Genomic DNA, 12,141 nt, shown 5'->3' on the forward strand with positions numbered 1-12,141 from the left:
TTCTCCAAGCTTCTAGGAGTTTCCAGCTGCCTGGGCCTATTAATCGCTCCATCATCAGAAATGCGTACTGGGCCCAGGCAGTGACCAACAGGACCTAGGTGTAGCTGGGAGAGGGCCATCCTGCAAGTTGGGAGGGGCGGAGCTGTTCCCTGCCCATTTACATTTCAAAGGAACTCCCTCAGCACACTCATGAAGAACTTGAAACCAGGGTTTTTGTCACCATAGACAAATTGGGACCTGGGTACAGAGGAAGGACATTCCAGAAACATCTGTGTCAGAAGTTTTTTTTCCATTTTAAAGCTGGCACCAGTTATAAATAGTGCACCCGCAGACCAACTCTTCAGTACACTCTTGGACCAGCGGAAGACTACGGAAGCACTGCCGTGCTGCTTGAGGCCTGCCTTGCTTGAAGGAGAAAGGACCAGTTGGCTGGCCTCCTGTTCTAAGCTACAGGGACACAAGCTACAGAGGCCTCATCGCAACTGCCCATTTGACCTGGTGCAACTGGACCTACATGCTCCATGCTTGCCTCTGCTGGAGTGAGTTCCTGATCCCCAAGTAGTGCCTCCCCAAGTCCAGAATCCTTGGCTGGTATCAGTGCGGCAACTCCTGTGAAATTTTGAAGTTTTGAACTTTGCACACCTGATTTTGAGCAGATAACTTTTTCAGAGGGACTAACCTGGTATCTGTGTCCAGCTCACACTTCACTGTGGTCGGCCTGCACTTGTGATTTTCTCTTTTTCTAGTGCAACCAGATGCCCACAGTTAGCGCTTTCTGCTTCTTGATGCTATTTTTACTTAAACCGTTTCAATTGCATATTGGTGGTTCTACTGTTTGGATTTTTTGGGGGTCACATTCAATAACATTTTACTCTGTTTCTAAACTGGTGTGGGATTTGCCATATGTTGTATTTTCACTTTATTACTCTTTGCTGCTGCATAAATACTTCACACAGTGCCTCCAAGGTAAGTCTGACTGCTTTTGTGCCAATCTACCTGAGGGTTAAGCACATGTCAATTTAGTGACTTTTTGTGATACATTCTTACAAGGCTTGCGGTTGTGGATTGAGAAGGGTTTTGACACCCCTGTCCCCCACAGAATAAAATAAAAAAAATCTCCCATCTGCTTTGTTCATTTTTATTATGTGAATACATTTTCATACGACGATGTGAAGAAGACTGCAAAGTGCTCTTAAATCAGTTTTGTGGGCAGGAATTAAGAAATAGGTAGAGATTTGAGAAAATCTTCTGTAATAGACTCAAAGTGGCAAGATCTTATGGAAGGGCAAAAGGAATGTGTGAGTGCGTAGGAAAAAGCATAAGCATTAAATGTATGTCACATCATCAGCTAGGCCTCATAAAGCGAGTTGGGTGTCTTTCCAATGCTACTTCTCAGAGAAGGAAGGCCGTTGTGAAGGTCCACTAACCCTGCACAGGGACAAAAACTACATAATACACAAATACCCATTTGGTGGGAAGATGCAAAATGTTTGAATTTCTGAAATCTAAGTTTTAAGATTTTCAAGAATACACTATTCTAAGATTGAGGGATAGAGCATAAGCATAGCACTGGTGGAAGGGAGTTAAGCAATAGATGAAGTGTGTAAACGGTTTGCAAAACAACTAATGGAAGGAGAGAATGTGTGAATTATCCTCAGCCAATGGTAATCAAAACAGAGCATGCCAGTCCATTATTTTTCCCCACCTTGCCAACAGAAGCCGAGTACACCCATATTAAAGTTCAGTCCAAAAAGAAAGGCCAGATACCTCCAAACAGCAACACAAACAGACCCACAATGGTTTCAGTATACTGAGCCTCATCAGTGAAGTGCATCCTTACCCAATGGCACAGTAAGCACATAACCAATTCATATTATGAAGGCAGGCAAAATTAATGCAGCTGCCTAATAAATGGGGATACAAGAAACATAACTGAATTGGGCACATCCTGAGTTATACCCAAGGCAAGAGTCTGAATGGATGGCTGAACAAGTTATTTGCCTTTGGTAACACTCTTTTTTGTGGCTACTATATCTTATCACAGATTTCTCACTTTTAGAATTTCCACAGGACTCAGACTGGATAGGGAAGGGTTTACAGCATAGCCACTGTCTGCGGATCATTGTGCGGCTCCATTCCACCCCGAAGGGATGACAAGTCATGCATTTGCTCCACCCCGGCGAGCGGACATCAATTTCTTTCTGGACATTGCCCATGCCATCTACGCAGAGCCCAAAAGTAATTAATTGTGCCAGCGTGCAGATCACTAACTTGGGACCTTTTTGGTTGAAAATAATCCATTTCACTAAAGGGGGAGATGAGAGGGCACTGAGGAATCTGCAGTTAAAAAGATTTTTTGCCAGAAAGAGCGATGGTAAGTAACTTCAAATCCATACTGCTAACCTCAGATTACTCACCTTTGGCATAGATTTCAAAGGAAAAGCGCAATAAGTAGTGCGTCTGTAGGATGACTCAGACCAAAAGGTTTTTTAGGACCGAACAACCAAAAGGCCTTTTCCATTGGAACTAGCTGTGAAGGGAGTAGTGCTTCATGAACATGTGGACTGAAGACCACGTCACAACTGAACAATTATGCAGGACAAGCTCTCCAAGTGTCAGAGCAGCGGTGGATGCCTTGGCCCGGGTGGAACTGGCCCACAGTCCTTCTGGAGGCTGCTCTTTGCCACTGCGTAGCTGATCTTGATGCAGAAGACCATCCAACTGGATGAGGTCCTCTTCTGCACTGTCTTGCCTCTCTTTGCCCTGGAGAACCTTACAAACAGCTGAACATCCACCCAATGATCTTTGGTATGATCGATGTAAAAGCGCTGCGCTCTTTAGGTGTACAAGTAAGAGAGTTGTACCTCTTCTTTTGGAGGATGAAGAGAGTCAAATAACTTTGAAAGTATGATGGATTGTCTGCCACGAAAAGTGGTCACAACCTTTTCGAGATTGCCACTTTGGTTCTCAATATTAGCTAGTCCGAGAAGAAGGTGTATAAGGTGGAAGAACAGAGAGCTTTAAGTTCACTGATACAACATACTGATATATCGAAATGAGGAAAACAGTCTTCAGGGGGACTAGACAGAGGACAGCTGTGTTACAGCTCAATAGGAGTACACCTAAGAAACCTAAGGACCAATTTAAGGCCCCTCTGCAGCATCACGTAAGGTTTAGGGGAAAATATGTGCCCCATGCCTATGAGAAAACACATCACAACAGGTTTTTTTGTTTAATAAGGACGGTAGGTCCGTTAGACACAAAAAAGGGCGAAAGAGCAGACATATAACCTTTAACAGTACCCACTGCAGTACTTGCTTGATCAAAGACAAACAGCAAATACCAAAGAGTTTGACTTGCAATGTGTGGCACCTGTGTCATGGGTGCGGGACACAGATGCCACACATCAAGCCACACACTTGTCCCAGCATCCAGAGACAAAAGATTTCATAAGCCACCTAGCTGGCAAGACGACATCCACTACCTCGAGAGGTAGACTGAATGCAATCAATTCGCGCCGCTCACTCTCCATGGATGGAGATGTAGATTGCGCAGGCCAGGGTGAAAGCCTCTGCCCTGCTGATGCACAGAAGATCGTCTTCAAACATCACCGTGATTGAAGGATTGACGTTCATGCCGAGAATTTCTAGATAACATACTCTCCTGGCCCAATCTGGGGACATTAAGAATTAGTTGGTCCAGTCGTTCTTGGTCATCTTCAGAAGAGGTCGGTAGTTAGGAGAGGAAGCGGCGTGAAGGCTACAGGATTCCCAGGCTCCAGTACAAGTGGACTAACTCTTGAAGATAAAGCCTTCTTGAAAACTCCAAATCGATAAAGACTCGACACTGCACGTTCTTAGAACTGATGAGATCAAGCTGGCCTCTTCCCATTGGTGGAGGGCATCCTGCGCCACTTCCAAGTGCAGCTGCCACTTGTGATCAGCCTGGCATTGTCGGATGAGTTTGTCTGCCTTGGCGTTCCAAAGATCTCAGGGAGAAGCCCTGACAATTCAGCCAGAGGTGCAGGGCCTCTTGGCACAGACTCCGGGACCCCACTCTGCCCTGCTTGTTGCACTACCACATCGTGGTGGTGGTAGCTGTAGTACCTGCATCAGTCTCCCCTCGATGGATGGCAGGAAGGCTTTCAACATCAAGCGAATGGCCCACAGCTCCAGCAGGTTGAGATGATGAGGGCCTTCTTCAGAGACAATAGTCCTCCGATCTCCACCTCTTCCAAATGATCTCCCCAACCCAGCAGTGAGGCTTCAGTCACCCCTGTGAGCTCCAGGTGGGGCTGGAAGAGGGACCCGACGATGTTGCAATAGAGGTCAAGCAAATGCCACTGCAGATCTTTTGCAATCTCCTTTGGAACATGGATAGAGTCTGACAGGTTTCCTTTGGTGATGGGTATACTGCCACTGCAGAGCCCACACACGATATGTGGCATGATCGACAAGCAGGATACAGGAGGCCAACAGTCCCCAAAGCCTCAGAGCCATCCTCACTGAGATCCAGGCCCAAGGCTGAAACATCAGGATCACAGACCTAATGTCCTGGGCTTGTTGTTCCAAAGAGAAGCGGTCTATGACTGACTGTCGCAATCCGACTTCAACAGGCAGCCACCAAGAATGGGGAAACTGGGACCCCCAACGATTATGCTGAACGGAAGCACAGCAGAGTGCTTGTGACAAACCAACTCTGACCTGCAGGTACTGCCTGTGGGTCTGCAGGACAGAGATGTGAAAACAAGCATCCTGCAGAGTCAACACCACCAACCAGCCTCTGGAATCCACGGCAAAAAGAACCCTGGCCGAAGGGGGCATCTTGATATTATCTTTGCGCAGGAAGGCCTTGAGCGATCGAAGGTCTATACTAGGACCTCTGCTGTTCTTCTGCGCAAAGAAGGAGCAGGGATCGCACTCAGTCCCTACTTTGCTGCTTGAAGTCGCTCTATGGCTCCTTTGGCCGATAGAGCCTGCACTTTCTGGCAAAAGATGGACAGGAGGACCTTTGACAGGCGTTGCGTTGTAAGGCGGGGCAGTGGGAGAGGAGGGTGTGTGGGTGGGTGTGCACGCTGTAGGGGTGTATGTGGTGAGTCGTAAAAGAATGGTAGGACGTAGTTCCACTGGACAATCTTCAGGCCTCTTAAACTGGTAATCACTCATGCGATGATCTTGGCACAGCAGTGGTAGCCTACTGTGCCCACACAAGATAGTTTCCAGTAACCCTGGATTACTAAGAACCCAAAGAAAAGGTCTCACAAAGGAGCTCCGGATTGTTTGAGTATTGGTAGATTTTGTGTGGGTCATGATGGACTGCACTAAAAAACTGTGAAAGGCTTGGGTAGAGTTTTACTGGAGAAAAAGCTATCAGTAAAACTCAAGATTCTACTGGAGAGAGAGAGAGAAAGAGAGAGAGAAAGAGAGAGAAAGAAAAAGAGAGAGAGAAAGAAAAAGAGAGAGAGAGAGAGAGAGAGAGAGAGAGAGAGAGAAAGAGAAAGAAAGAGAAAGAGAAAGAGAAAGAGAAAGAGAAAGAGAAAGAGAAAGAGAGAGAGAGAGAGAGAAGTGTCCCCCAACAGGCTCTGCTGAAGATTGCTTTATGCATTTATGTGGTGGTAACAGGTATGGGAAGAACAAGTTGATTACCTTCAGTAACACTGGTGAAAACTCATCTAATTGCAGATTCCTCACCTTTGGAATTCTCCCCCCTCCATGCGCCCGTTTGGATCCCAGATGTTCTTCTGCAAAAGCTCCCTCTGACTCTGCAGCAGATTCGCTCCACCTCTGGAAAGGTCTGCACTGAGCGGTATAAAGGCACTGTGTCTGCATGCTGTCAGGTTTTGTTTTTGTTTGGGAAAAATAACTCTGCATCTTTTAGAAGTGGTCTGCATCAAAGTAGAACCTGCCAATGCTGTTGAATCCAGGGGCCCACGAGCAAATACAGTCTACCCAGGGGCACTGAGGCCCAACCCGGGGAAAAACTGTTAAGCAGCCAGTGGTAGATTATATGGAGTCACTCAAGAGCCATGCAGGCTGAGTCCTGGAGTGGCAGATGTTGCATTACTGCACACAAGAGGGCAGTACTTTTGCCAAAAAGACCACCAGGGAGAGAAAATAATGCATCCCACTGGGAACAACAGACACGAGAGAGTAAGGTTCTATAGTTCACTCTGGTACGAGCTATCAACACAAACAAATGACAAATGAACAATCCTGAAAGGCCCTTTTGGGCCTTTTGAAGGCAAAGTTTCACTCAACCACAGACCAAATGATTCTTCGTGATTTCTAAATTTAAAAACACACTATATTATTATATTTAATCATAATCATCACAGTCCAATATTTAGGGAGTCACGTCTCACCACTGAGGTGTCGATTTGAGCCAGGAGTCTGGGGTTATTCTGCTCCACAGCTTCCAGGCACTGAAACATGGCGGTCACATGAGCATCGCTGAGCAAGAAGGCTGAATCTGGGGATGAAAACAACAAAGCAATAAGTCTGGTGCATTAAAATCCATATTACCACCCCTTTTGGGATGCTAAGTTAACAACCAACATCTGCTGTGAATGGTGGACAGGATTGAGGCCTGAGTGGTTACTGGTGACAGAAAAGCAACAAAAAATAGTGATAGGTGGGGTGCTTAAACTAAACTCTAAGTTAGACTCCCTAAGTGAAAAGGATATATTCCATGCAGCCGTGTAATGGAGGCTCCTGCAGGTCAGACGGGGCCCCGGTACTCCTGGGGACCTGTAGTCAGACCAAGGCCAATTAAGTTCTCTGAGATGGGGGAGACCCAGGGGCCTTTTTCCCTGGGCTGCAGGGCCCACGCTGAGCCTCACCAATGGAGCTCACCTAGGCTGAAGCCAGTCTGGCACTAGTTGTGTTCTCATCTAGCGGAAAAATAGCCTGTCAGTTCTGGCTGGATTGTTCCTCGTGGAGCAGGTCAAGGGCTGAGTTCCATAAAGTTAGTTTATGTCCGCAGAAGCACAGTGGTCATAAAATGATGGAGTGGAAATTTGCCAGAGTAAATTACAAGTGGCCGAGATAAATTAAAGCATTCCATGTGGCACTTTTTGGTTTTAATGACTTATCTACGATCTAACACCTCGCACTTAAAAAAAAAAGGTGAAAAAAGAAAACGGTGCAAAAAAATGTCACAGATGTGCAACGAGAGTGCACCTAGTGGTTACAAACACAAAACGATACTCTAAGCCTGCCTTGAGGTCATCTCAAAATGTGAGACTGTTTACTAAAGCTAAACGGTGATTGAAACAACTTCTGATGGATTACTCTGCATAGGGCCAACCTTATAAAAAAGGCAAGACAACTTGGCCCCCTCTACTGTCAAGTGAAAACATTGGCTTTGTGCCGGTCGGTGCTCCTGCTGGGTGTGTGTAACCAATTCCACAACTTCCCTGCCATGCTGGGTGTGTGTAACCAATTCCACAACTTCCCTGCCATGCTGGGTGTGTGTAACCAATTCCACTACTTCCCTGCCATGCTGGGTGTGTGTAACCAATTCCACTACTTCCCTGCCATGCTGGGTGTGTGTAACCACTTCCAAAACTTCCCTGCCATGCTGGGTGTGTGTAACCACTTCAACTGCCTTTGCCCTGCCATGCTGGGTGTGTTTAACCACTTCCACAACTTCTCTGCCATGCTGGGTGTGTGTAACCACTTCCACAACTTCCCTACTATGCTGGGTGTATGTAACCACTTTGACTGCCTTTTCGCTACCATGCTGGGTGTGTGTAACCACTTCCACTACTTCCCTGCCATGCTGGGTGTGTGCAACCAATTCCACGACTTCCCTGCCATGCTGGGTGTGTGCAACCAATTCCACAACTTTCCTGCCATGCTGGGTGTGTGTAACCACTTCAACTGCCTTTTCCCTGCCATGCTGGGTGTGTGTAACCACTTCCACAACTTCCCTACTATGCTGGGTGTGTGTAACCACTTCAACTGCCTTTTCCCTGCCATGCTGGGTGTGTGTAACCACTTCCACAACTTCCCTACTATGCTGGGTGTGTGTAACCACTTCGACTGCCTCTTCCCTGCCATGCTGGGTGTGTGTAACCACTTCCACAACTTCCCTGCCATGCTGGGTGTGAAACCACTTCAACTGCCTTTTCCCTGCCATGCTGTGTGTGTAACCACTTCCACAACTTCTCTGCCATGCTGGGTGTGCGTAACCACTTCCACAACTTCCCTACTATGCTGGGTGTATGTAACCACTTTGACTGCCTTTTCGCTACCATGCTGGGTGTGTATAACCACTTCCACTACTTCCCTGCCATGCTGGGTGTGTGCAACCAATTTCACGACTTCCCTGCCATGCTGGGTGTGTAACCACTTCCACAACTTTCCTGCCATGCTGGGTGTGCGTAACCACTTCGACAACTTACCTGCCATGCTGGGTGTGTGAAACCAATTCCACAACTTCCCTGCCATGCTGGGTGTGTGACGAATTCCACAACTTCACTGCCATGCTGGGTGTGTGTAACGAATTCCACAACTTCACTGCCATGCTGGATGTGTGTAACCACTTCGACTGCCTTTTCCCTGCCATGCTGGTTGTGTGCAACCACTTCCACAACTTCCCTACTATGCTGGGTGTGTGTGACTACTTCTACAACTTCCCTACTATGCTGGGTGTGTGTAACCACTTCCACAACTTCCCCGCCATTCAATCTATCGAGGATTATTTCGACCCCCTGGAGTGATTCATAAGGAATCGTCTGTCGAGTGTGAATTACATGGTTCTGACCAGTATCTCAAATCTACACTGCAAGAGTTACATGAGGTAACGCTGGTCATTCTACCGCGTTCTCGTGGGTGGCTTTCAGAGACTGCCATGACCCATCCGTGATGGGTGCCGGGGACTCTCTGTTCGTGGAGTCGGCTGCTCTGAACATCTTTGCCGAGGCAGATTTTGATTATTAGTCCTTCCCTGGAGGACCCCGCAGAAGACGCTAGGGAGGAAGGCTTTTGAGGAGGTGACAGAGTCTGAGTGGAGAGTTCACCTGCATCGACGTCATGTATGGGTCACAGCTGCGATCCCGCGGCCTCAGATGTGACAAAATTAGTGACTTTAACACAGAAGCAGCTCATCAATTTGGGCTCAACTTTCCTGGTTTTCTATCACTTTTTTAATTACCTAAATAGTAAATATTCACTATTTTTATAATGAAAAAATGAAGTACAATTAGCTGGAATACGACCCTATCTGGGAGCTAAGGTAAGTAAAAAATGCTTTCAAATGAATGGTGTATGCATGCCTGCGGGTGAGTGTGCTTATGTGAGAGTGTGTGAGAATGTGTGTGTATGTGTAAGCATGTGTGCTTGAGTAAAAGTGAAGGTCAATTGGCCCATGGTGTCACTTCCGCTAGCCCTGGCATTTTGGTGAGCCGACGCACGCGTTTACCGGAGTAAAACTTGCGGGTGTAGGAGCGGTTGCCAAGCAGGGGCTTGAGCTGGGCGGACAAGCAGTGGGACTGGAGGCTGTGCTGCAGCCACAGCTCGGCCGTGGTGCGTGTGCTTAAGCCGTTGCCGTTCCGCAGGCTCTTCTCGTACAGGTTCAGGAACTGGAAAATAAGAGAGCAGAAGTCAAGAAACAACTTGGCAACACACGCTGGGGACACACAGGTCTTTAGACAACTATGGAGGATGGCACCGGCCCCCTGGGAGACACTGGCATGCGTGCCCTTAAAGCAGCCAACTCCACGCGTGCAAACAATTGGGGTTTATGTTTTTCTTGCTCTGGTTCGTCTAAGTGAAGGCACACCCCACCGCAGACGCGTCCGTCCTGTAGCCTATGCTTTCTTAGTTTTATTGGAAAATAATGGAATCGTAATACGGTGGACGAGATATCCGGCAACTCTAAGTCAGATGATGGACAAACACACACCACACTCCCTCACACACACACACACACACACACACCACACTCACACACACACACGAGATCAGGGCTGCTCGAGGAGGCCATTTTGGGCAAAGTAGGAAAACAGACCGAAATTGCTTCCGATAAAACACACCCTGACACACCTGCTCACACAATGGTAGGGCACCTAAAAAACCAAACATTCAGCCCTAATGTGAGAAGTCACCTGTGAGATGGAGGTGCTGTCGGGTCCGCTGTTACCCTCTTAGATCAGCCTAATTCAGAGATGATTTCTGCTCCAATGAGTTCAGGAAGTGAGCAGCAGACAAGTCTGTGTCCGTCTGTCACTTTAGATCATATCGAGACAAAGGCCCCCACCCTCTGCTCTTGTAACCCGGACAGGACCTTGTTAAACAGTAACAAATGAGCCGGTCTTCGGCTTGGCAGGTGACGCTTCCTTCCTGCAGAGAGGTGGAGAGGGGAGTCCCGGGCGCAGCCAGCCATGTAAACACAAGGCTGCTCTCCACACCCGGGTGGCTCTTGTACTCTGTTCCAGCTCCTTACGCCACTTAACACAGGAAACGGAAAGATAGCTCAGCGGGCTAATCTCCCCGCCGCGGAGGCCTGATTTCAGGCAGTCGCCGTGAACCCTGCACGGCTGCACCTTCGAGGGTGGACAGAGTACATAGGACTTCTATGAGAACAGCAATTATTAAACCGCCAAGAAGCGGTCCAGCTTCTGTCGTGAGCTGTAGAGAGGCCAGTAGTAATCGTGCATTCTCTTAATGTATTCACTGAAGTCTCACAAGAGTTATAAAGCGCTTAGTTGGCTCTGCATATCGTTTGGTCTTACCATTTAAACCAGGGGTGTCAACTTAGGTCCGTGGGTGGAGGACAGACTCAAACCAGACTTTCAGGCTAGCCACTTGAAATACTTTATATAAACCAAAAGGAACCTCGGAAAATCCGGCCCTAAATGGGTCGAGTTGGGCACCGATGATTTAAACAGCGGCCTCGCGGTCATTATTAAAACTGATACTAATGACGCCCAATGCGAACCTGAGACCTGCAGGTTACAAGATCTCTGCAGGAGGCGCTCTAACCCACTGAGCTATCTTACCAGTGCGGGGGCCTTCCAGCCCGCAGGCAGCACAGAGGTGGCACTCCACGGTTACACTATGTGCCGTGTGCCAACCTGCCCGGGCATCCACAAAGACGGCGGCCTCCCGGGACGTGGGTGTAGGCGCTCTAACCCACTGAGCTATCTTACCAGTGCGGGGGCCTTCCAGCCCGCAGGCAGCACAGAGGTGGCACTCCACGGTTACACTATGTGCCGTGTGCCAACCTGCCCGGGCATCCACAAAGACGGCGGCCTCCCGGGACGTGGGTGCAGGCGCTCTAACCCACTGAGCTATCTTACCAGTGCGGGGGCCTTCCAGCCCGCAGGCAGCACAGAGGTGGCACTCCACGGTTACACTATGTGCCGTGTGCCAACCTGCCCGGGCATCCACAAAGACGGCGGCCTCCCGGGACGTGGGTGTAGGCGCTCTAACCCACTGAGCTATCTTACCAGTGCGGGGGCCTTCCAGCCCGCAGGCAGCACAGAGGTGGCACTCCACGGTTACACTATGTGCCGTGTGCCAACCTGCCCGGGCATCCACAAAGACGGCGGCCTCCCGGGACGTGGGTGTAGGCGCTCTAACCCACTGAGCTATCTTACCAGTGCGGGGGCCTTCCAGCCCGCAGGCAGCACAGAGGTGGCACTCCACGGTTACACTATGTGCCGTGTGCCAACCTGCCCGGGCATCCACAAAGACGGCGGCCTCCCGGGACGTGGGTGTAGGCGCTCTAACCCACTGAGCTATCTTACCAGTGCGGGGGCCTTCCAGCCCGCAGGCAGCACAGAGGTGGCACTCCACTCCGTGGTTACACTATGTGCCGTGTGCCAACCTGCCCGGGCATCCACAAAGACGGCGGCCTCCCGGGACGTGGGTGTAGGCGCTCTGCAGAAAGGCACTTTCAATGAGACAGGGCCACAGAAAAGAGGAATCCATCCTTCACTAGACTGACATCCGAGGGGGCGCCCGGGGCAGAGGGACCACAGGACCTGCTCTGATGGGACGCACGTCTCATGTAATCACCAGTGCACTTATAATGTATAAAGGGAACGCAAGGGGTGTGGTCCGTGTGGAGTACATTTTACACCCCCCCCCCCCCCCCCCCCCCCCCGAGCATGGCCCACCTGTCCCTGTAGATGGG

At 49.1% G+C, this 12,141-nt stretch overlaps 1 protein-coding gene across 4 annotated transcripts in view; it reads right to left on the reverse strand.

Moving 5' to 3' along the window:
- Positions 1-12,141, reverse strand: part of RUBCN (rubicon autophagy regulator) — a 186,231-nt gene that overhangs the window by 130,808 nt on the left and 43,282 nt on the right. For all 4 annotated transcript variants that reach the window (XM_069212892.1, XM_069212890.1, XM_069212891.1 and 1 more), the window contains exons 4-5: positions 9,424-9,583; positions 6,362-6,468 (exon numbers count right to left, since the gene is read on the reverse strand). In XM_069212892.1, the coding sequence (XP_069068993.1) occupies positions 6,362-6,468; positions 9,424-9,583 (267 nt within the window). The remainder of the gene's footprint in view (positions 1-6,361; positions 6,469-9,423; positions 9,584-12,141) is intronic.

Source organism: Pleurodeles waltl, chromosome 11 (assembly GCF_031143425.1).
Source record: "Pleurodeles waltl isolate 20211129_DDA chromosome 11, aPleWal1.hap1.20221129, whole genome shotgun sequence".
NCBI lineage: Eukaryota > Metazoa > Chordata > Amphibia > Caudata > Salamandridae > Pleurodeles > Pleurodeles waltl.